Below are 24,659 nucleotides of genomic sequence, written 5' to 3' on the forward strand. Positions count from 1 at the left end.
TATAATAATACTTATTTATCTTTTAATAAATAAAAATGTAAATATACACAGTATATAACTAGTTGTGAGTTATCAAAATTTGTGTTAAAGAAATATTTCTAGTTCAACGAGCATAATCCAATAAGAGAAGGGGATAAGCATGAAATAGACTATTCGTCTTATCTTATGTTTGATTTAAGCAACACGGGGATTGTAAAAACTGCAACTAACACAGGCGGCTTTCTTACTTTAACTGATCCATTATCAGTGATAGGTTTGTGCCGGATAGGCACGCCGTGCATACCAATCCAGCGGCCGTGACGGGCGTCGCAGATAAATTTGGTAGGATAATAAAAACATTCTTTAGAAAAATGTAGGCTGCATAAGACGCTGTTTTTAGTAGGGACGTTTTCTAGTCCTGCTGCTTTTATCTACATCTGAATATTTTCTTTTTTTTTCGGAAACCTATAATATAATGACATAGTATAATTATTTTTTAATTATATGTATATATCTTATATATATAGTATTAGAATTTACATGTCACAAAGTGTAACACCGTAATTGCCATGCTTTATTTACATGAATTTCCTAGGGCTTCAATGCCTTCAAACTGCCTACGTTTCTTTGATTAGATATATTTAAACCAAAATTATTTATATAATTATTATAATTTACATAATTGTTTCTAAAACGGAAAATTAATAAAATTTAAGAAATGACGTGGATGCATGGAGCAAGAGTTGTCAGCAAGAGATTGGATCTATATCATAGTTTTGCATATATTTTTTAATCCCATTACGACACATCTCAATAACTATACATTCTACATAATATAATACATTCTACATAACATCTTATTTATACATTTAACAGAATCAGGAGCGTATATGTTATATCGAAGGATTTAAAAGTTATAGTCGAAAAAATGTTGAATGTAGGTATATCATTGCTGAGCGAAGATAAATATCAGAGCTGAAGTCGAATGTAAGGGGAAAGTGACCAGAAGCGTAAATGGAACTTTTAGAAAGCATAAATTGGAACAGTAAAACGTAAAAGAGTCGTTTACTTTTTAAAACACTTTTTTTAAATATATAGCGTTTCAATTGACGCTTCCTAGAGAGAGAGAGAGAGAGAGAGACAGAGAAGTTTCGTTTACGCTTTTGTCATTTTCCCCTTACATTTGATTTACGTTCCGATTTTTATTTTTGCCAGGGATGAAATGACCGAAAGCTGAAAACTCAATTCGTGAAATTTCTCTTCTGCTTTTTAAAGAGAAATCCTTGCTCAAAAGATTACATTTCATATGCATACAATTACATTCTAGTCTAACTATTCACGCTATAATATATTTTAAAATGAGATGACTAGTATATTGATGTCTCTTATTTTCTTTTATATATTTGAATCTTCGGATTATTATCGATATACTTATTTATGAATAGGCGAGCAGGAAATAAATAAAGATAATTCTTCTTTTTAATCCGCCTATTTTACGCGTATTTTAATATTTTAATATATTTTTAATATTTTGAGTTTTCTTCTCAAAATAATTATCTTTAGCTTACTTTTTATGTCTATAATTCTACGACATCTTCATGTAAGACACCAATGAGATTTTTGCATTTCTGTTGATTTCGTCAGAGAATCCATTTCTAAAGCTTTACGTCGATCCTTTTAAGCGATCCTTCTAGAATTTAATGAGTCTGCGATATATCGAGAACGATGCCATTTAATTCTTTACATTGATGGCATCTTCATCGTCGTGACGCAATTGCTGATCTTCCCGAGGACGAGTCTCCTCGGCGTTGGGACTATCGTCGCTGTCCGAGGACGAGTTGCCGCTGTCCTGCGGCAAGTCGATGCCGTGCGTCAGCAGGCTCGTTATCCTTTCGACGTCGACGGTGTCGTCCTGCTCATGGATCTTCTTCAGAGCGTTCGATACTATGCAAAGATCGCCCCGCAGCTCGGTGACCACTGCCGTGATCTTCTGGGCGTCCGTAAGGACCTCCACTGACTGAGTGTACGGGTTGTAGCGTATCCCGAAGGGCCGTTGAATCTGATTAGCGAACGCGCTGGAGAACACAAGCGGCAATATAACAACGATGACATAGTAGCAACAACAGATACAAACAGCGACGACGTTTACTCTTTTTTAGTTAACTCTTGCTTCTTTCGTTTTTTAAATATTTTTTGGTTTCTTCTTACTTTTTTCGGAAAATGTTGAGTAAATCTATATACATATTGTACTCACAAATACTGATAAATTATAGAACAATCCAAAATATGCAATATATGTAATTAATAACAATGACTTTTAATTGGGATGTAAAAATGGCCCCAGGTGACCATTTATGCAAAAAAAAAAAACAAGGTGCCCATTCTCGGGTTAAATTCAAGAGAAGAAGCTAATTACCGCATTTTCTCCTTTGCCTCCTCTATGCTGTCCGTGTAATAATACGCATTCTGGAACGCGGTGATGATGCATTCCTGCTTGCAAGTGACGTCCGGTTCGAATCTCATGGTCTTCTCGGGGGTGGTGACCGCGTGTCGCAGTTCCGCCACCGACGACAGCAGACCGGCCCCGTAAACGCGCAGCATACCGTCTTGCTTGCACAGACCGAACTCCACCGTGAAGAAGTACAGCTGGAAAGACATCAGAAAGTCGTGCGTGCGAAAGAGGAAAGAAGTATATTCTCCTACGTTCGAAGACTTACGGTCGCTAGTTTGTCTATATCTTCGTCCGACGCGCCGAGAGAAGCCAGACCGAGTTCTTGAGAGAATTGCGCGAAGCTTGGGTTCGCGAGCAGCGGCATGTGGCCCAGCAATTCGTGGCAGCAATCTCTGAAAAATTGCGAGATATTGCAACTATTTTAAAACATACGCCGACAGCATAGCGAGGTAGTTAAAGAACAGTTCAGCTAGAAGTTTTATTTCATCATCGATATCCGTTTCACGGTTTACAACGTATTTTGTTCGCGCTTTTACAGAGAACGGGGCTTACGGCTCCGGCGTGTAAAATGGATCGGAAGAGTGTCGAATATACTGCGTGCAGTGAAACACTCGGAAAGCGAGGCCGGAGAGGAAATCCCGCGGTGTCAGATATCCTGCGACTGGGCGAAGTTGAAATCCGGTCGTTCCTGTGAAATATATTCCGTTTAAACATGCTACCAGTACTTCCGCGAAATGACAGATTAACTACGTGACAGTTTTACTTACGCTTCAGGAAAACGTTTATATCCTGCAGTTGTGGTATATTGTCTTCTCTAAGAGAAAATGAAAATATGATATATTTTATGCTATTTTTGCAAATTGATATTTCTTTTTATTTGCTTTTTTTCTTCAGAAATTATGTTTAATATAAATATTATCTTTTTACGTGCACTCTGCACATCAATAAATGTTTACTTTTTAAGCAAAAGTTTGGACAAATTTTGTGTTACATAAATATCTGTTAGATGTACCTGTATCCACAATACTTGACCAGCTTCGGCCAATTTTCCAGATATTCCTTGCACGCATATTTTTGATAAAGGTGATGCAGTTCGCGGAAAACGGTTCCCCTAAGACACAAAATTGCTATTTTGTTATATTTTACAATCTTTTTATATTTTGGTAACGTTTTTGCATTACGTGTTAAAAATGTATTTAATCTCTGCTATATTTCGATATATTGTATATCTTTTTTGGACGATGTTTAATAAAGCATTGTTAAATGACGAATTGACGATGGTCATTAAATTATTCGAATTCGTGTTTGGCGTTTACCAAAGAGCTCTCGTTTTGATTAAGTTTGTTGAAGCGGCAATGTTTGCCTCATGCATCGTTGCATTTAAGTTAGAGAGATTGCATTAGCCGAGTCGCTCCTCGAACTCTTCCTACGCCGAGGATAAATCAAATTGATGCAATTAAGGGTGCATTCAGCGTCTGCCAATCTTACTCGTGCCTTACAAAGAGACACATAGAACGAGGAAGAGAGAGAGAGAGAGAGAGAGAGAGAGAGGAGGGGAAGGAGGGCAAACTGACTTTCTCGTTTCGAATCGGTTTCGAAAGCTGGGAGGGTTTCCTCGCATCGGAAACACCGAGCGAATGTATAGCTTAAGCATCGAGAAACAGAAATGATTCTTCTATCCGTTCTAATTGCCTTCATGTATACGGAGGCACGTTCGTAGTTCTGTCCGTAGTTTAATGAGAAAAAGTTGTATGCCGTGTCTCGAAAGAGAATATCAGTTGGTTCGTGACTTGCGATACATGAATGATTTTTATAACATGATCGCGGTACTTATTTGTGAATTCTCCTGTTAGTCTTTCCTACTTTGGAGAATGTTACAGATTCGATTTTTGAGAATTTTGGATTTTTTTTTCCACGTGATATTCTTCTTTTTTTACGAAAAAAATATTGCGAATGTTGCAATAATGTTATAAAAAAGTTTAAAAAAAGAACGTACCAAGTTCTGATCTCATCCGGCGTGTACTGCACTCTCGGTATCGGTTGACCACTAAAACATCACGTTGCTTGTTAATAAAAACAAAAAAAAATCTCTCTCGCGGGTAAACTCTTTCGCTTTACTTACTGCCTGTAATTATAAGCAATATCAGCGAACTCCTCGCGGCGTTTACGATACACGGTATCCTTGAAACCCTACAATTGTAAAATAGTTTTGTTAAAGCACGCGGTCGAGTACGAGAAGGCGTAATTGCAATAACATTTACGAAATTATGCCGTAAACTTACGGGATGATCCGCGTCCAATTCCGATCCGTACATGAGAACTTTTTGCGCCCGATCGAGGTCCGATATCTTCCGCGGGAACCAGGGCATGTCTACCTCGCTAAAATCTTTAAATCCATTGCGTGTTGCTTATAAGATATTCCATTAATTCCGAAAGTCTTGAGACAGAGGTAATAAAACGACGTGTTTCGCGATAAAACCTTGATACAAATTCTATCGGACTTGCAATTTTAGCCTTTGCTAAAAGGATGGAACACTTTGAGGTAGCGATAATAAACTGAGCGACGCACGTAAAGAAATTCAATATCTCTTTCGCGAACAAAGAGATCGTATGACCAAATACTTAAGTTTATAAGCTTTAAAATAAACGAGGATTTGAAACAAAAAAAAAATTCTCTCAGTTTCAGCGAACTATAAATATAACTGAATGCGACAATGAAACTATTTAACAAATTGTTAAATTATTATTATTAAATTGTTAAGTGTTTTACTTAAATTGAACAACAAATGAATAAAAATTATATATTACTATATAATTATAAATTATTAGTGTTTTTATTTAAAATTGGAAACTGTAGCTCTTAATTTATGAAGATTGAAAGCGTTCTTCTGATCAAAACTGCATTTTATCGTATCGAAATTTAATTACGCCAAGTTGTGCAATACACATTTACAACGGCACACGGGTATTGGAATTGCATTTAACCCTGTTTCGTTACGATGAAAAATTTATTCTATCGATATTCGTTACCGTGCACGTGTACTGGGGGGTACTCACCGAAGCTCGTCGCGGTCGAAAGAGAAGGCGCGCGTGGTATACTTCCGATTTGCTCGTAATGGGCGAGATTGATAGCCGCCACTTCGCGGCTCAGCATCTTCATCAATTGCTCCATCCTCTTCGAGTCGCACTCGACATCCACCATGATATCGTACTCGGAGCCGCGGCGCAGCGACTTCCTCGATTCGATGTGCACGACATTTATGCCTAAATCCTTCGCGCGACGAAGAAAGATTCTCCTCAATAAATTTTCGAACCGTGCTTCTATAAGCACACACCTATGTGTGTGATTCTCATATCTACGCGGTAATTATCACTTGGAATTTCAAAAACGACTCTATTTCATTGCACCGATTGTCGTAAATTTATAATCTATCTCATATTAATGGAGGGCTTGGAAAGGTTTGTCTTAGGAACCTCGCGAGGTTCCCGTATTAGTAATTGTAATTCCCAGAAAGCAATCATCCTCGTTTACATGTACGAGTAAAAATTTTGTAGAGAACTTTGCTTTGCAGCATTATTTTTTATTTTATTTTATTTTATTGCCGGATTTCTGATTTTGCTCGCTCGGTCAGATTTTTTAAATAACGTGTAAAAAATTTAAAGAGGATGTAACGTAATTTTAACGTAAGCATACCGAAAACGGGAAATACAAAACGTACCTGAAACACTTGAAGTGCTCGTGCTAAGCCACCGACCTGATTCTTCAAGGAAAATATCACGGAATTCTTGTTGCCACTAGTCGGATTATTCTCACTCTCGGGGATCTGAATGAACGAGAGACCATGTCTGTTTACCTTTATGTCTATTCATATATAAACTCAATTCTACACTTTTATAAAATTCAAAATTTTGATTAAATCCAATTGAATTATAATTATTAATACGAAAGAATTAAGAAATATCGATGATTTGAAGATAGAAAAGTATGTTTTTGAAGTTAATACCTAGTCAACACAGGGCACATCACAACACATGTTGTTATATGATTTTTACATTATTGTGCGAAATTATAATATTAATGTTTGGTGTTGACTGGATATTTATAATTATAAATACAATTATAAACAAATTAAAGCTTCTACAAGATTAATTAATATTACATTTACTTTTACATATATATAAGTATACAGTTTGCTCTAAAAGTAAGAGAACATTCTAATCATATTCAAAGACCACGTATTCTAAGATTAATTGCTAAAAAAAAATAATTTTTAAATTATCCTTGTACGCGGTTTTATTTATCGTAATGTTTGTGACTTTAACTAAAATCATCGAGTCGTTAACATACATCGTCGCGGCAACATACGTCGCGCGATTTGTGTAGCGGACTTCCTTCCTTGACGGCCCAACTCTCGCCTCTCCTGTACAGCCACACCCCGAGAAGACTCTTCCCCGATCCACTCATAATGACTTTTGTGACAAACAAATTCGCGAATCAACGAGGAGTTCTTTTTTTTGTCGGTAATTCCGTTTATCGACGAGATTTATCTTGCACGACGCGACAGACGGTTTCGCGACTGATTGACGGTTCGCTGTCTTTAAGGAGACGAGCAACAGTGTGCCGGTACCATCCTTAAGGTCCTCTTAAGACCTCGGTCCCCCCGTCTGCGCTCGTCCTTCTCAATGACGATCTCGCCTGGGCGGCGCACAGCGGCACCAGCGATTCCCATTGGTCGGATAAAATTTCTCATGGGGTTGAAGACAAGTGTTGGCTCACCCCCCCTCCCTCCCCCAGTTTAGCGGCAAGTGGTGCCGGTTCTCGAATGTATTCCTCGTGAGTGACGTCACTGGAGCCCACGGGGCGGATGATGCGAGCACCGGTAATGAGAAGCGCGCCCAAGAATTGCAAAGTTTCCAATAAACGAGGTGCGACACTTTTATTTTTGCAATAAATTTCTACCTAAGGAGTCTCTTTTATTTCGTTTTGCTTAAAGAGACCGAAAAGGATAAGACATTCATTGAATTGACGCGAAAAAAAGATTTAACACTAGAAAATAAAATTATTGATTAAAATAATTATATAATTATTAATATTTATATAAAATATAATTATTTTGGATTTCATCTATTTTAAATAACGTTGTCGCTATTAATAATGTAATTACGTATATACACAGAATTGTATATATATCTAATTACAAATTATTCATTTATTTTGAAATTAGTATATGTACTGCCAAAGCAAGTACTTATTTTAAAATTATTTTTATATAAGATACTTAATTATGCTTACACTAAAAGTCATATTTCAAAGCTTTTTCTAAATATTATAGATATATGTATAGAGCTTTTAGTATGAATATAATATATTGACGAGATTTTCTTCCTAAATTTATAATATTTTATAGAAATTATTACGGAATTTCAGTAACGTTTTTATCATTAAAAGATGCATAGTTCACGTATAAAATTGTACATGTTGCAATTTAAAAAATCGCAATATCAAAAGCGTCAAAGCGAAGAAGCGGTCAGTTGGTAGGACGACTTCCTATACGGGAGACGGGGGAGGAAGCTTCTTCAACGAGGCGGCGGCGATTTCTCGTTCTTCGGATTCTGCTCCGAAACAAAGAAACTGTTTAATAAAAGCTCGAACACCCGAGGGGTACTCCCACTCGCGAGGAAAGTAGATGCAGCACATTACGAGTGGTCTATCACTTACCACTATCAGCTGCCGCAACGCAGTTCCACCCTCGGTAAATTATACCGAGTGTTTCGCTCGGCATTCAGCGAGATTGAGAGTATCGTTCGATCCTCGGACCGGGGATGCTCCCTTATCGGAACGCGTTCTCGTAGACAGATAGTTCCAAAGAGGGTACCTCTCCGCGAGCGTTCTCAACACTATATAACTATTTATTATTTAATCAATTTAATTCTCACTGCCGATTTTTTCGTTAACCCCATTGCCGAATGTGCTGTAAAATTTATCGATCCCGACACGACGCTGCCAGCATTTAAGAGACGAAGAGATCTACGGTCCACGTGAAACTGCGAGGAGATCAGTCCGTGTCCATAACGCAATTTTACGTCACTCGCATCGCTAAATTCACCCTTAAATTTCGTATGCCGGTATATTATTGCCGGTGACATGAAAGACATCCTTTGTCGCCGCGATACGGCGGCGAAGTCGAAAGGGCATGGCGCAGTTACCAGCAACGATATGTCGACGGCAAGAGGCGATATGTCGACTTTAGAATCAAACGGGGAAGTTTTAATGGGATATGCCGGGTAGCACGAATTTAGCCACTGTCTTCTATCCGCGGCTGCAAAGGCCACTAGGTCAGACACAGTCAATACCGTCGATTTCTTTGTATTGTCTGAGTTTTTTCCTTGAGATTACACTAACGAAGTTGCCCCCCCACCCCCCGTCGTGTAATAAAAACATATTTAATTGCTGCAGTCTCAAATCATATTTACATCCCCGATATATCGATCTCTCCTTTTCAATATTTATAATCGAACGATCGGGTTACGTATCGCATGAAATGGTGATTATTTATTAAAAAGACATACAGTTATATTCGCGTCAAAATTATTGTTTTATAAATTCCATTATTTCGCGTACGATTGCGTTTTTTATTCTTTTGCTGTACAATCTGTGTTATACTTTCATGTTATATTTTTATTCTATAATTTGAATATTTTTAATGCGCTGTCTATTTTTAGCTATACGTTTTATTGCGTTTTCGTGTCACTGATGCCTTCTGACGTCGACAGACGTCGATAGCCTGTTGCTTCACCTTCGCGAGACGCGTTCTTCCTCAAAGCTTTCTGAGTGGCCTCGAGAAAATCGGCTGAAATTTTTTAATCGATCGAGACGACCAAGAGCGCAGAAAGTCTTCGCGACGGAGAGGATAATGACTATTCATCGAACAGCAAACAGGAAGATCCTTTCCGAGCAGCCTCTCAGCACGAATGAAACTGGCGATCGGTGAAATCGGGGGTGGATGTGAGAAAAACAGTTGTAAGAGATTGTAGAATGAGAAATTTTCTTCGTACAGCTGGCGAAGTCGCGCAGAGACATTCGCAAAATGTAATCGTGGCGCAATTTAATTTTGGCGACACGCCAGTAGGAAGTTATCGCTATCGTAATGTTGTTACAATGACTTAAAATTGCCCATAAAATATTGTTATGAAGCTCTACGTCTTAAAGTAAAAATTGTTATATTTTTAATCATCGATTTTATCCAAGTCACACTTAATTCCAATCGTTTGGTAGCTTCATTACTTCGTACTAATTCTAGAGATCAGTGATTAAGTGAAAAGGGCAGAGAGCCGTATAACAAGTTTACACTGAGGATGGCTTAATGTCAGGCTGAAACGTATGCTAAGCTGTCAATTTTTTTACAAAGATTACGACAATAATGCTTTGTTACGGCCCTGTGGCCTTTTCACTTAATTATTGATTTTTAATCATTTAAGCCTTGTAAGATTATTAATTCTTAGAGAGCTTTGGAACGAGATTGAGAATCGATTGACGAGATTCATATTGATCGAGGCCTCGAAGAAATCGATTTTAATGCATGAAAAAAAAACGCTGCGTTTACGATACTTTATTATACTTTTATATGTGTGTTATATGACAAAATGGCGCAAGTTGCAAAATTTTCGACGAATCATCGGAATATAGGCAAATCTTTATCGTTACAGCACGAGTGTACGAGCGAAAAACATCGATGGCGAGATGGCTGTAAAATATTTAGCCGCCTTTCCCGGAATTTTTATGTTGCGGCTCGGCTGCGAATTCCAAGCCACTCCGGGAGATACGAGTGTAAACTCCCCGAGAGTTTACGTGCCCCGCTGATAAATGTTTCATTGCGCAATGTACATCGACCGGCGGCGCGCTAGATCCACAAATGTTCGGGCAGAGACCTGGCCCACATTTTCTCGGAGCGCATACATGTAGTTTATGGTGTTACTCCATAGTTTTTCTATTATACAGTGTCTTTTGTAAGCGTTTGAAAAAAATTTAGCAAGGAAAGAATTATTTTATCGCATTAAACTCATATCGTTTCGCAATCAAATTCCTGCTTCGAAAATAGCGCACCGGCTATTGATTGAATTCGTATCGTAAACAATTATCTCAACTTAAACATAGCAATTGAGAGCGATTGAGTCTTTCGGAAGAATTTAGGCGGATAGAAAACTAAGACTAGCATTTACCGCAGCTTTCATTTAGCAACCACTGGATTCTTTTATTTGCCTAATGTTAAAATCACCCGATGTTATTGGCTGCATTTAGCAGTAAATGCGAGACGAGAATACGTAGCCAAACGTTCACCCTCTGATTTTCTCTCTTTCTCTTTTTCTCCCCCCCTCTCTCTCGTTCCGGTCGAGAACCAACCCCCGTCCACCCTCGCGAACGAGCAGGCGCGCGACGTTCGCCACGCAGGAATCAATAGGGGTTGCGTCGGGCTCGCGCGGCGACGTCGAAGCGACGTCGGCGACGACGACGTAAGCGACATCTCACCCCGTATCGTTTCCTGGGGGTTGTGACAAGCAGCTCTTCTCCAGGTCGTCACGGCCGCCCTCGGGACCGATCCCCGTTCCGTATACCTCGCACCGTGCCCTCGCGAACGTCGTTGGCGATGGCCGACAGCGAGTTCGAGGAGTTTCGGCACTACTTCGAGAGGCTGCCCCAACACCTGAAGGCACCGCTCTCCAACTACACGTGAGTGCTTTACACAGCGGATTTTTGCCTTCGGAACAGATGATATGACATACGATGCAACGAGGACCGCGACGGTGACACACATAGGTCGTGGCGAGAGAGGCGGTCGGGAATCAAAGGGAGGAGATAATTTAGATGGGAAACTGGGAGCACGAGGCGTGGGGATCGGTCCAGGAACACATTAGAAGCCGTAAAAATGTATCGCGGGTCATACATCGTTGTCGAGTAGACTTGGTGATATGTGCAGATTGTGCAAATGATAAATAATGTAGGTTGTAGATAGTAGACCACGTTGAGGGAGTTGAAAATTGGTAAACGGGACTGGGGGGAGTGTATGAGAAATATTTGTACATGACACGTTATCCCAAATAATTTTACAAAACTGGCGAGATTATAAATAATCTGACTCTTCATTTAATGAGCCGTCATCTATCGTATCAATTATAGATAATAATTGCAAAAGATACACGCTGAATTCTTAAAATGTTATTTATTTTATATGTGATATGTTTAATATTGTATACAGACAACTAGTGATTTATGATTTTAAAAAATTATATATCCTCCAATATTATTAATTTCTTGAGGTATATCCATTTAAGGCCTTGTTATTTTATTTAACGAATTTTATTCAGTGGCCCTTTAAAATATGCAACTACAATTAACAATTATATTATACTTTATTATTTTAATAAGCAATAACACAGTATATACCTTCAACCGGAATTGATAGTTCAAGAAGTAGGGATGCCGTCTGAGGATGAGTCATTTTGACAGAAATTTCCCACATCACTGAGTAATTTAATGCGACAATTTAATGGCAAAGTTATTTCTGTATCATCAAAAATTTTTATTTAAGTTCTAAAATATAGCAGTCTAAAATCTTCTTACAATTAGATAAGATTGTATGGCATTTATAGACTTGAAAAAAGTGAAGTTATACGAGAGCATTGTTACTATCTGATCATTTGTTTCTATTATATACAATGATAAAATATTATGACATTATTATACGTTGTTCCCAAATGCACATATCCCTCTGATATATACAAAATTCAAGGGACTTATAAAATGTCACAGTATAAAATGTCGCATTCGCGGATACACTTCGATGCACTACCAGACTGAAAGTCACCAAGGAGAAATCGCCAAGAATGCCCCTTCAGCATCGTGCCTTTAAAATTATTGATCCTGGAGCATAAGTGACACAAGGATACGAATGCGACATGAGACTGCAACGCGACGCGCGTATAGACAATTTTGACGGATGTGATCTACGGCTTTCGTTGATGCATACGTACATGTTACCGCAAATAACCGATGATCCTGCTTAGACGGTTAATATATTGTAGTGTTGAGACCGACGTGAGATGTAATTGCATAACTTTGCGTATAGCAATTGACCTCATAAACGTAACGCAGCCACGTAACGTTTGTGTATTAGTTACGTATTCAATTGCATTTCAAGCACGAGAGATTCGGTTAATGAAGATATATATTTTGATCTCGGGAAGAGAAAATTTATGTAACATAAATAATACACGTAAGCAGAAAAGCATGTGTCATTTTTCTGTCATTTCAAAAAATATAGAGATATAATTGGTAACTAGATTATAATCTTTCTACATGATCGACATTTTGTATAGAATTTTTATTATGTTTCTCACCAAATCGTGCGAGATTATACTACTGCAGATACATTTATATTGAATCACAGACGTGTCACTGCCCGCAGCTGATTCTGTAAAAATAAAGCAAGATCGATACGCAACAGTCTCGCGGCTGCAATTATTTCCGATCTAATTTCCGAGTTTGCTCGCATTTCGAAGCAACGTGTGTGAAATTAATGGGCTTTTCTCTCAATTAACATTCACATTTTCGTCAAATCTGATGCCACTTTTATGATTTATAAAATCAATGTGCAACTGGACGCGAGATATTTGTCGGCGATTGTGGCTCAAGTATTCCCTTTCATCTGAAGAGTGAAAGAGTAGACGTACTTCTCGCACGAGAGCTTCGACATTATAACGCTTTCGAATTATTCTTTTACAAACGGGATCTTGATTGTTGTGTAAATAGGAGGTACAAATGTCACTTACAATTTTCACTTTTTATTAACAATGAATTAATTACTAAGAATTATTCGTGCATTTATATTTACCTATGCGATAAATGGCGCAATATAATAGACAAAAATGAAAAAGCACAAGACCAAAATTTTTTTTCACTCTTAATTCTGATAAATGACTTTATACTTTTATTTTTATCGGCAGACGAAGTATCGCCATCAATTCTATTTTATATGTTGTGACTATCTTTGTGTCATTATTAAAAAATAATAACATAAAGATAGTCACAACATATAAAATAGAATTAATGGCAAAAATATTTTTTTATTTTGATTTATTATTATTTTCTACATATTAAAAATTAAAAACACCACGACGTGCGATAATTGCACGCCATTTTCGAAGAATAAATTAATTATTATCGATTATCATATTTTTACCTTTAATTAGAGAACGCTGTCAGATACAGCTCATTAATTTTTTATTTCATATATAGCACTTATGCATCGTTTTGATCGTGATTTTCATGCGCGTAACCTTTGCGTATTTTAATAATTTGGATGCCAGGCTCGTACACGATGTGATGATCGATGATTCGCCGACGTCCTCGCAAGGGAGCGACGGAGAGGTCGGCAGATCCTGCGACGTCGTCACCGGCGACTCCGAGGACGAGGAAGTCGTCGTCATCCACCGGCACGACAACCAAAGCGGGCACACCACCCCCGATGATAGCGAGGAGCTAAATCATCATTGCTCGATCATAGCTGACAGCGATTTTAGGTTGGTAACGTCGTAAGTGTTGTGCTTATTTGTTACTAATTGTCTTTGTACGCTTTTAACATTTTTTTTTGAATAATTTTTAACGAAGAAGAGATTGGCGAAGAGTTTCACTTTTAACTGGCACTAACTTGGATAAAACTTGTAACACTTTGAACGTTGAATTATGATAGAAGATAATAAGAATTCGAGACAGAGGGAGAGCAGAAAACATATTAAGAGATTTAAAGCGATCTTGCGAGAGATAAAGGAATGAGTACAGATTTGTTAAGATAAGGGATAGAATATCTGTGATAATTTCAGTTCTCGCCAAGAAAAAACGGGATTACATTCTCAGCGATACGAATCCCTTCCACAAAATATTGTTGCGACAAGCTCGGAAATTCTGTTGTGTTGTGGCTATTACAATTTATCCCACGTCTCGCTTATGCTACGTTTTCAGATGCAATTGTACTTTAATTCGCGACGGTATCATTCACATACACGTAGGTACAGGTGACGTACGCGCATCATCGCATAGTAATCTACAGTAACGCCGTAATCTCGTCGGTCTGACCTTGTTAAAAATAACTGAAACTTTCGGAAAGAGTTCGCGGCGTGCAGCAACGCTCGTAATTATTAATCAAGTGTCGCCCACCGCGGCGGTTGGAAACTGGTGATGCATGCGGACGATGGTCGATGCGCTACAAGAATATATAGCACTTTCTGGACTCTTAATGTTTCCCGAGGGTTCTAAGTGGGTTTTCGCATCTCTGTTCTATATCTACCATTGCGTCAATAACCTTTTATGATTCCTCTATTTGCATAATAATTAAATATCAAGAGAATTTAGATTTTTTTATTATACTCTTTATTAACGTGAATAATATATTGTTATATGACAAGGAATTTAGATTGCACATTGCGTAGATATAATTTCTATGCGATGATTTGTGTGACACTAACCGAATTTTATGGTTAGAATATGGTTGTTTATTTCTTTCGCAGTGAACAATTTAATTTTCATTTGATCATTAAATTCACTTGTCTGTTACTTATAAAATAGAATAATTAAATACACGAAAGAAACTCTGTAATGCCAAGATAACGTATTTATATTTTATATTATTTCTTCTCTTAACTTGGTCATCAAAATTCAGTCAATTCGCAATTATGAACTCTCGACTGACGTAGTCTCGCGTGTTGCGCGACGAGATAAATCTCCTCACAATCTCGACGAAGAATAAGAATCAACTTTTTTATTTAATGTATATCAACGGTCTTATTTCTCTTATTATTATGTTTTATTGTTATGTTTTACTTAGATCTTCGCGAAGAATTAAAATAGGCAGCATGAAAAATGATAGTTTAGCTCACTATACGATTGCCTTGGATGACATTAGCTTGTTCGGTGGACTGAGCAGCAGGGGTCGATCGGTAGGCGGTGGCGGACCAGGACCGGGCGGGGGTGGTACTACCGTATCCGGTAACGACGGCCGGGATAGTGTCGTCAGCGATGTCGGCGATTCGTGTTCCAGTTTGAGCTCCTGGCCTACGCCGGAGCACGTGCCGTCGAATCGACCCGGAAGCGGCGGCACCGAGCGCAGACGTAGAAGACTGCCGGAAATTCCTAAAAGCAAAAAATGTAAGAAAAGCACCGTATACGAATGCACAACGCGTCTGATGGTAAATTAACAATAACGAGAGATTTGGCGGATGTGCAGAATTTCTTCGCATTCGATCTTACATTCAACAGTTTCAATGACTAAACTGTTGTAAACTTAATACTGTAATTTTTATAGAAAAACACAAAACGCGAAAGAAAAAAAATTCACATGAGTAGGTGATTTATCAACAATAGTATAAACAATAACGAAAAATCTATTCTTAATGTGGAAGTCTTTCAGCAACATATTGTCCGCAATTTTCGAAAAATTAGAGTAAAGATCAGAGTAAAGATCGAATGCGTGTTGACATATTAATGTAGAACTTCTCATTAATATGCTATTAAAAACCTGTTGATATTTTACAGATCTTAAGCATCTTATGTAATGTATTTTAATTTATTTAGAAATATTTATATATTATTTAAAATATGCACGCACATATATGACTTTTGTATTTTGATGCGTTGTGTGATTTTGATTATGGTGAAGTAACCATGAATTTCATGATATGTTTTAAAATCCGATTTGACGTGGAATATTACTCGCGTACAATGAATGATAAACATCAGTTGTATTATTTTTGCCCGTCGCACTTGTCACTGTCACTCATGCATCTTACATACCGACGAAAACCAAGAAAACCGAGAAACTGACCACACTGTCGCGACCACAGAAAGAAAATCCACTTGCATCATGTTAGTTCTATATAAGGCACCTGTTGTGGAGCAGCAGCATTTTCCATTCGCGGTCGTGACAAATGTGCTGTTCCGATATAGATTGAGAGACGCGATTTTATTTTGAATATTATTTCAAAAACCGTGCCAAAAGAATTCATACAGCGTATTGGAATTCTTCGAGAAAGAAAGAGCATTTCGCGTGTGAAACGCGCGTGTTGACGTTCATCGATGCCGTTTCAGCTTTGCCCACGTGCCAGACGTCGACCTCGCTGGCAGACGAGTTGAGTGCCGCCACCGGCTCGACATCGGCCCGACCTCATCTTGTCTTAAGGAAATGTCATCCCAGACTCCGTCACGAGGACAGTTCGCCCGACAGCGAGAGGATGGCCACCGACAGCGGTCATTCTACTGCTCATTCTCCTGATAACGGCCCCAAGAGCGTGTCGCCCATACCATGCAATACCTTGCAGAACACGGACTCGGTGTCGCCCAGCAGCACCCCAGGTAATCACGATCCTCCTCGAGAAATCTTATCTTTGCCCTTGTATCCATTTAAATTGACTCGAATGCGCGATTACAACACAAAAATGACATGGAAAGATAAAAAAAATACTAATATGTTAGTACCGCTATTATAATATCATTAATATCACAGATATAAAGAAATTATGTCGAAGATCTAACGAATTATATTAGAAGAATTAAATTTAAAAAAACAAAAAATGAGAGAAGAAATTATAAATGTGTTTTTGTCTACTAATTTATAAATTATAAAAATGAATATCTTTAAAGCTGTTGACCTATTATTTAGATAAAAAACACTTATTTAATTTTTAAATATTTCTGATATTTATTAACTTCTCTTTCTTTTAATGAGTTCTATTAATCCCTAAAATTTAGGTCTATAGCTTTTTCCTTGTTGTGCTTGTTATAATACATAATGATAAAATTTCCCATTTTGAAATCTGCTTGCTATTATGGATGTTTATAGATTGAATTCCTTTGCTTGAATTATAAATTTACATTAATTTTTGCTATTAAATAATTCAGAGATTATATTTAAACTTTATTCTGATGGCAAACAAAATTATTTTAAAAATCAACAGAAGGTATCGCTTTGCACATAATATTTTAACGCTTCGTATAATTTTATGCTTCGTTGGAATTTTCTGCTACACAATAATCTAGCGCTTCTATTGCCTTAGTTCGGAAAAGTTGCAAAAGCCAGGAATTGTTGTCCCATATCATAAACAATGTTTCTCAAGCTAATCAGAGTAACTCTCGGAGAATCAATACTAGCTCGCTTTTTCATTCCGAAGGAAGCGGAGGCGTACCGTTCACCCAACTGGAACTGCTCGAGGCAACGCATCGAGGCCTGCACAAGTTCATATCGCGGCACCATGACGAAATTGATCTTGAAATCGGAGACCCCATATACGTGCAGAAGGAAGCCGATGATCTCTGGTGCGAAGGTGCGTAAGAATATTCATTTCGCAATATATCGACTTGACTCAGCAGTAATCAGGGGTTAACTTTAGTATATTATCCAAGTCCGATTTTGATGAAATTTTACAGGTACGTAGTACTTACTGAATGTAGTCGAAGCCACATATGCGGAGTTGCGAAAATTTTTAGTTTCTGAAATATTCAGATTTTAATTATTCGGCTTGAACATTTTTCAAGATTTTGATATGAAAAAAAATTAGAATTTAAAAATATTTTGCTGAAATGTTTTATTTTCTTGGTGTATTAGAAAACTGTACGTATAGTGTTGTCAAAATATTATTATAAAAAAACAAGAAATTAAAAAAACTTAATTATTTTCTCATTACATTTTTTTATATCGTCGATTGTTGTTTGCTAAAAAGTTATTATCAAAAGAAATTTCATAAATAAAACGTATCCACATGGGTTATCCAACTTTCTACGTAAGCGAGATTCTTATACAGTGTGAAAAATGTAAGAAAATAGGCTTCTTTAATTTGTTTTTTTTTCTTAAGAATGATATTTTGTCAACACAGTACGTACACTTTCCTAATACGCTAATAAAATAAAACGTTTTAGCAAAATATTTTTGCATTCTAATTATTTTTTTTATAGCGTCTCCGCTCCCTTTTTCGTGCGAAGAAGTGCAGTTCAGAATACCTACTTAGAACTTGATCCGTTCACTCACTCGTTATTGAGATCTTAAAATCTCGGATACCCGCAACTCGTGCGTTCGCGTAAAAGAGTCACGGTGCGGTCTCGCTTCGCGCGTACTTGGCGCGAGACACTGCCGTGTCTCTTGATTAAAATTCCTGTGATCAGGTGGACTTAAACACGGTTTTTCGTAATTACGAGTCTGGCGCTTTACCATTAGATTACACTGCCACCCAAACTCTAAAGCAATTAAATGTCTAGAAGATATAGAGACGGTTTAAAGAAAGAAATTCTCATTTTTCGGTTGTCCTTCAAATACTTTTAGACATACTTCGAATTTCTCTTCTATTTGATTGCCTATTTCTTGAGTGTATCAGATAAGAGTGGAAATAAAAAAAAAAGCAAAAAAGAATGTAAAATTAACGCCACGCACAGAATTTAGTATTCTATCTTTCTGTTTCTCGCGATTAGGCGTGAATCTGAGGACGGGCCGACAAGGCATCTTTCCGTCGGCTTATGCGGTCGACATGGACTACAGTGACTTCGATCCCACCGCGCCCAAAGTGAAGAGAGAGAGATATCTCCTGGGTTACCTGGACTCGGTGGAGACCCTGGCGCACAAGGGTACAGGAGTGGTTTGCCAGGCGGTGCGGAGAATCCTTCGCAACTCCTCGCAAGATCCGCCTGTCTCGCAGAGCTGCATCTTGGAAGTGTCCGATCAGGGGCTTCGAATGGTCGATAGAAGTAAACCGCGAGTAAGTGTCCCCTTGCGATCGATTGAAGTTCATTTATGTGTGCAATATACGAATTACATATTTATTTTAATTCTCAGCAAGAGCGTCAAACCTTAAGACTTTTAGACTATTTAGACTATTTAGAAAAGATTTGTCACAGCTAAAAAATTTACAAAAGAATTATATTAATTCTATAAAACTATTTGATGCGCAAGACGTTATTTAATTACGACTTTAATTATGCATGTATAATTAGTTTTAATTCAATATTTATTACACGTTAATGTGTGAATATTGAAAGGGAAACGAGAAAGTCGAAAAGTTTTTAATTGCCAACGTATTTTTGCAGAAAAGTCAAGGTCCTTGTCACGATTATTTCTACTCGCTGAAGAATGTATCGTTCTGTGCATTTCACCCTCGCGATCATCGCTACCTCGGCTTCATCACGAAGCACCCCACTCTGCAGAGGTTCGCTTGTCACGTGTTCATCGGTCAAGAATCCACAAGACCCGTCGCCGAAGCTGTCGGGTGAGTTATCCTGCCTCTAAAAATTAATTTTTCTAAAATTATTATCACGAAAAACTCGACCTGGCCGTCACTTAGCGCAAAGTCATGAAAAATTTTCACTTTATGAGTAATTTCTTTATTAATTTGATTATATTTAAATATCGTATTGCAACTAACAATTTAGCAATATGATACAGTTCATATTTAAAAATTTTTTTTTCTAAATCTCCGAAAAATCTCGAGAAGAACGAATAATCTATTATTCGTAGAACATGAGCGATAACTCGAGACTCTCTTCTTTCAGACGCGCTTTTCATCGGTTCTACACGAAATTCATCGAGACTGCTTTCCCGATAGAGGACATCTACATTGAATAAATTGCTCTCAGTCTGACTTATAGTGGCCACGGAGAAAATGATACATCTCACTTCCTCCCCCTTATCCCCTGTATATATTGCCCGTTAGTTGTAGATATAAAATAATAAACGCGAATCAAACACCCAATTTATACATATATTGAATATATGTATATCTATGTATACCTATTGTGTACGGAGCATTTTGGGAAGCGTCACGACGAGCTCGAGCTTCCGTTAACAGTCTATTCTCTCGTTATCCATTTTTCCTTTTATTCGTCGTTTATTATCAATTTCTTTCAATTTCGTGCGTGTGATCCAATACGATCCTACGTACATCGAACAGCGGGAAGAAATTATATTTATTAAATAACACTAAGTAGACGAATTACTTTTATTTCACAGGCATCGTATCGGCTGAAATTGATGATATTTTCATATCGAATTAAAATATATTCTTAATACTTCTCTTAGTTTCTGCTAATAAAATAATGGCAGAATCACACAAACGTAAAATTGACTGAGTGAATGAAGATAGATGCTGATGCTTTAATAGTCGATAAAAATTGATCTATTTTCAATTGCGAAGTTTCATTGTCGAAATTATATTTTTTCACAATTGAAAACAGAACGACTATCTTAACCGTTTAACCGCCAATGTTCCTAATTAGAAAAGTATCATTTTTGACATAAACTTGAGTAAAATATTATACTTGTTAAAAATATATGTATTAATTTTAAAAATAATAAAAATAGAAATATTACAAGAGATTTGTCATTTACAGTACTTTCTAAATTTCATTGAAACAGTTTTTATTAGTCAAAAGTAAACATAAAGTTAAAAATGATTAAAATTTTAATTCCAACAACAATTAAATACGGTTAAATGGTTAAATATCACGATCCATCGTATTATCGAAAGGTATTACACCTTTTTGACTAGACTTCGTGTTTAAGGTTGGAAGAGAGCATGATATATAGAAGAAGACTTCGTTAAAGATCCTCTAATAAGCAGATTTGGTAATCGATAGCGAATTAATTCCTAAAACCCCGATTTCACGACCAAGTTAACCCGCTTAGTGATGCGTAGAAAAAGGGAGTACGACAATAGAGAATGAGAGAGCGTTGGGTCATTTGGAGTTTAGCGAGAGATCGTAGCAGAGAGATCGAGCGATTTGGGGAAGAGAAGTGACGCTTTAACTTTCGGCGCGTATCGATTGTGCTTCTTGCTGATGGCGTTTTTCATCCTAGCAACGAATAGTCATCTAGAACGATCTTCAAACTGTATTGTTCTTATTGTTAGAGAACGGCGAGGCCCACGCGCGTGGGCGCGCCGCTATTTAGAAACTCGTATATTTTTCTATTTTTCTTTGCGGCAGAGAGAGAGAGACTCAACTCCGATCATAAGTTTTACTGTACGAGACAAGTCCCCCCCTCTCAAAAGTTTGTACTCTCGAATCTCCGCGCGACCTGCGTGAGGAAAGAAAATTAACGTTATCGAAACGCACACGGGCTTCTGCATTCGAAGTATCATTAATTGCGCTGCGTCGCAACGTTTTAACAGTGACTTTATACGGCTCTCTGGTGAAAAAATTTTTCATATTTTCTCAGTTTTGTAATAATTGAGACTTGTGAAAAATTCTGCAAAAATTTATAAAATTTCTCAAATAACTACTTTTAGAAATAATTTTCGGAATATTTCAATATCTATATGTATGCAAACTTCTGATAAATTACACAGATTTTCTCATATTTATTCAGATTTTTACAAAGATATGTTGGAGGGAAAAGTCTAAAATATTTTATTCTTAATTTGTCTACATTTTCTTTAAAAACGTTCCAATTTGCGTATAAAAAAATCGAAAAAATTCTGAGCATTCTGAAAATTTTTATGGAAATTCTAATTAATAATATGAAAAATTCTGAGAAATTTTCCCACCAGTGGGAATATGAACCAAATTGCAAGTACGCGCAGCATCGTTGCCGGAAATGCGAGACGATAGGAAAGTAAAAGCGATACCGTCTGCGTGCAAGCGAGATGAGCAGTATCATTATCAATCGATATCTACCGCTATCAATATCCGTTTTTATTTCAATTCGCTATTTCACACTGCCTTTAGGATGTTGCGTACGCAGAGCGCGTGTACGATGTCCCAGTAGTCGCATAAAGTTATCTATTATCAGCATTCGTTTGGTCTTGAACTTCTAATATCGCGGAGCAGCTCACCGACGCGCGACGAATGGATTCGATCGATGAAAAATCGTATTATGATCGACTTTAAATCGACTTCAAATTACGTCGACCAATAACAATTTAACAAAACATCGATGATCTCCAAAACATTTCTTCATCCGTAAATCTTTAGTTATTTCGAAGAGACTTACGGATTCAATATCAGTTTTATATTATCAATATTTCAGGACTAAAGGATTAAAACAATGATTAAAATTATTTTTAATTTAAATTTAATCCTTTAATAATTTTAAAGGATTAAAAGCATCTTGCGATTAAAATTTCTTATTTCTCATTTTTTATGTGATTTTATAACTGGGATCTCTTATTCGCGCCGGGAGAATCTTGTCAATTTACGGACTTCTCCTCGACAATACGAGCTCTGTGCGTTGTCTTACTTGGGATTTGGTGCATGTTAGATAAGTACGACTCACACGCCTCGATTATACAGTATATCAAATAAAAATTGAGAGACAAATTACAGTGATTTCTCATTTTAGGGGACTTATTTCATTTATATCCGCGGTACGTAGAATGTGCCTTTCGTTCGGATCGCCACGAAATGCCGTGCCTTTTCGATCATTTTCTCTAACGTAGCTACGATATTCACCATCGCGTACAAATCTCCACTATTTTTACGACACAGTTATTCCTCTCGAATCTTTTTAAGACACATCACCGAATGGAATAAAATAAAAACGAGCGAGAATCTTCAATAAATTTATTTCCGACAGCTCTCCGCCCATTAAACAATTACCGATAGCAATTACGTAAACGTATTAGAAATTATTCGATTGACTGATTTTTTAATTATCAAAGTCGCTTCGACAATTACGTATTATTGTATCTGAGGCGACAAAATCTTCATCACTATTTTACGTTTGTAAACTAAACGGTTCTGGCGCAAGTTAATTTAATAATAATAATTAAAAAAAAAACCTCGCGACCTTAGTATTTTGAAATGCGGTATATTTCTTTTGTAGATTTGTAAACGAAGACAAGAAGGGTCAAATATAAATCAAACGATGTGATCGACACTTCTACAATATTCATATAATTTCTACATATATTTTTCTTCCAGAGGCAGTATTATTTACAAAAATGTTCCACCTTCTTGAAGTCATTAATTCAGTCTTGACACAATAACTGTACATGTACATGATCCTCCTCCATCATTATATTCCTTTATTCGTCACAATTACATATTTTCCTCTTTTTCATGAATGCGCATACGTATTTCTTTTTTTCGTTATATATTAATATAGAGTAATAGCCGAATTATGCAAACTATACGTTGAATTATTAATTTCCTTCGTTTATCAAAAACGAAAAGATCATCCGATCGGAAAAAAAATGATTTCTCATTTACAATTTTTTTTGACAAGTTCTATCGTGCTCCGCGTTATCAATAATTTCCGAGCGAAATTAATATCTGTATCCGTTCTAAAGCGACTCGACCGTAAACATTTTTATAAATCTCTGCGCAATTTCTTTGAATTCGTTCACAATGTACGCGTATCTTCATTATTTCCGTTCGCCCTCCGCTTTTCTCGACAAGAATTAACCACCTTCAACGTAAAGTAGAAAAAAAGAGAAAAAAAAAATACTTATAGCTGTTTTTAATCCACATACATTGTGTTACGACGCCATAAGCACCAATGCGCGATATAATTAATCGAACATTAATCTATTTTTACATTTTTAATACAATCTATATAATCTTTATATAAAAAAGTTGGAAATATATTAAAATATTCTGGACTTGTGTGTGCCATCTGGCAATATATTACAATATAAAAAAAATGCCAAACTCAACATGTAGAGCCATGATGAAATCAGCGTGAGATGTATTAACATACACATACATATATCCAAGATACGTAAAAATAAAAGCTACGTGAAAAGGATGATAAAAGTAAATAAAATAATTTAGCGGTGGATTTCCTACCGGAGTAGCTCGCCATGCAAATTACGTTCGACGTACCACAGTATAACTCTATCGGATTTTACATAGTGCTTAACAGCAAAAAACATTAAGATTATACATTAGAAAATTTTCTTTTTACAAACGTTCTCGCTCGTATAATTATCGGCCGGCTGAGACTCGTTCAAAATAAATTCACGTGCTCATATATGGATCGTTCCGTTCAAAAAGATGACGCTAACGGGAAATATGTCAACTAATAACGTGTGTGAGCAATCTGCAGGAGAGGTAAGTATAAACTGTAACGTTTGTCGTTCCATTGTATTTTACAAAAAACGTCATTCTTTTATTGTGCACGCAGTATTCAACGAGCCATACACGTCATCGTGAAAATCTACAATTAGTCCTCGCGTCGGTATGCCTAGTGCACGTATGATT

At 37.0% G+C, this 24,659-nt stretch overlaps 2 protein-coding genes and 1 long non-coding RNA gene across 9 annotated transcripts; 2 read left to right on the top strand and 1 right to left on the bottom strand.

Moving 5' to 3' along the window:
* The first annotated feature begins 190 nt into the window (after positions 1-190).
* Positions 191-1,074, top strand: LOC139816120 (uncharacterized). Its single transcript, XR_011732946.1, has 2 exons — positions 191-977; positions 1,011-1,074. It is a non-coding gene; the product is annotated as an uncharacterized lncRNA (long non-coding RNA).
* Positions 744-7,055, bottom strand: Trhn (tryptophan hydroxylase). 2 transcript variants are annotated; one of them, XM_071783465.1, is made up of 12 exons: positions 6,798-7,055; positions 6,151-6,255; positions 5,489-5,702; positions 4,714-4,817; positions 4,554-4,621; positions 4,428-4,478; positions 3,444-3,542; positions 3,199-3,245; positions 2,984-3,119; positions 2,697-2,823; positions 2,396-2,625; positions 744-2,054 (listed from the first exon to the last, which is right to left on the bottom strand). In XM_071783465.1, the coding sequence occupies exons 1-12, from the start codon at positions 6,894-6,896 to the stop codon at positions 1,712-1,714; spliced, it is 1,623 nt and encodes a 540-aa protein (XP_071639566.1). In that variant the 5' UTR covers positions 6,897-7,055; the 3' UTR covers positions 744-1,711. The 2 variants fall into 2 exon arrangements, with proteins under 2 accessions (XP_071639566.1, XP_071639565.1); XM_071783464.1 differs by having other exon boundaries at positions 6,780-7,054.
* A 3,836-nt stretch (positions 7,056-10,891) lies between these two features.
* Aplip1 (JNK-interacting protein Aplip1) lies at positions 10,892-23,337 on the top strand. Of its 6 annotated transcripts, none has more exons than XM_071784612.1 (8): positions 10,892-11,159; positions 13,796-14,020; positions 15,310-15,629; positions 16,569-16,832; positions 17,648-17,800; positions 18,939-19,222; positions 19,551-19,729; positions 20,013-23,337. In XM_071784612.1, exons 1-8 carry the CDS (start codon positions 11,077-11,079, stop codon positions 20,083-20,085), a joined length of 1,581 nt encoding a protein of 526 aa, XP_071640713.1. In that variant the 5' UTR covers positions 10,892-11,076; the 3' UTR covers positions 20,086-23,337. The 6 variants fall into 6 exon arrangements, with proteins under 6 accessions (XP_071640713.1, XP_071640714.1, XP_071640716.1 ...); XM_071784613.1 differs by having other exon boundaries at positions 10,893-11,159; positions 13,796-14,008; XM_071784615.1 differs by having other exon boundaries at positions 10,894-11,159; positions 15,388-15,629.
* The last annotated feature ends 1,322 nt before the right edge of the window (positions 23,338-24,659 follow it).

The sequence above is a fragment of the Temnothorax longispinosus genome, chromosome 7 (assembly GCF_030848805.1).
Source record: "Temnothorax longispinosus isolate EJ_2023e chromosome 7, Tlon_JGU_v1, whole genome shotgun sequence".
NCBI lineage: Eukaryota > Metazoa > Arthropoda > Insecta > Hymenoptera > Formicidae > Temnothorax > Temnothorax longispinosus.

Coding starts and splice junctions, on each gene's coding strand:
- Aplip1 (XM_071784612.1), top strand. CDS start 11,077: ATGGCCGACAGCGAGTTCGAGGAGTTTCGGCACTACTTCGAGAGGCTG. Junction 14,021..15,309: donor GATTTTAGGTTGGTAACGTC/GTAAGTGTTGTG, acceptor TGTTTTACTTAG/ATCTTCGCGAAGAATTAAAA. Junction 16,833..17,647: donor GTCGCCCAGCAGCACCCCAG/GTAATCACGATC, acceptor TTCATTCCGAAG/GAAGCGGAGGCGTACCGTTC.
- Trhn (XM_071783464.1), bottom strand. CDS start 6,896: ATGAGTGGATCGGGGAAGAGTCTTCTCGGGGTGTGGCTGTACAGGAGA. Junction 5,703..6,150: donor GAGCACTTCAAGTGTTTCAG/GTACGTTTTGTA, acceptor CGTCGCGCGAAG/GATTTAGGCATAAATGTCGT. Junction 2,626..2,696: donor ATATAGACAAACTAGCGACC/GTAAGTCTTCGA, acceptor ATGTCTTTCCAG/CTGTACTTCTTCACGGTGGA.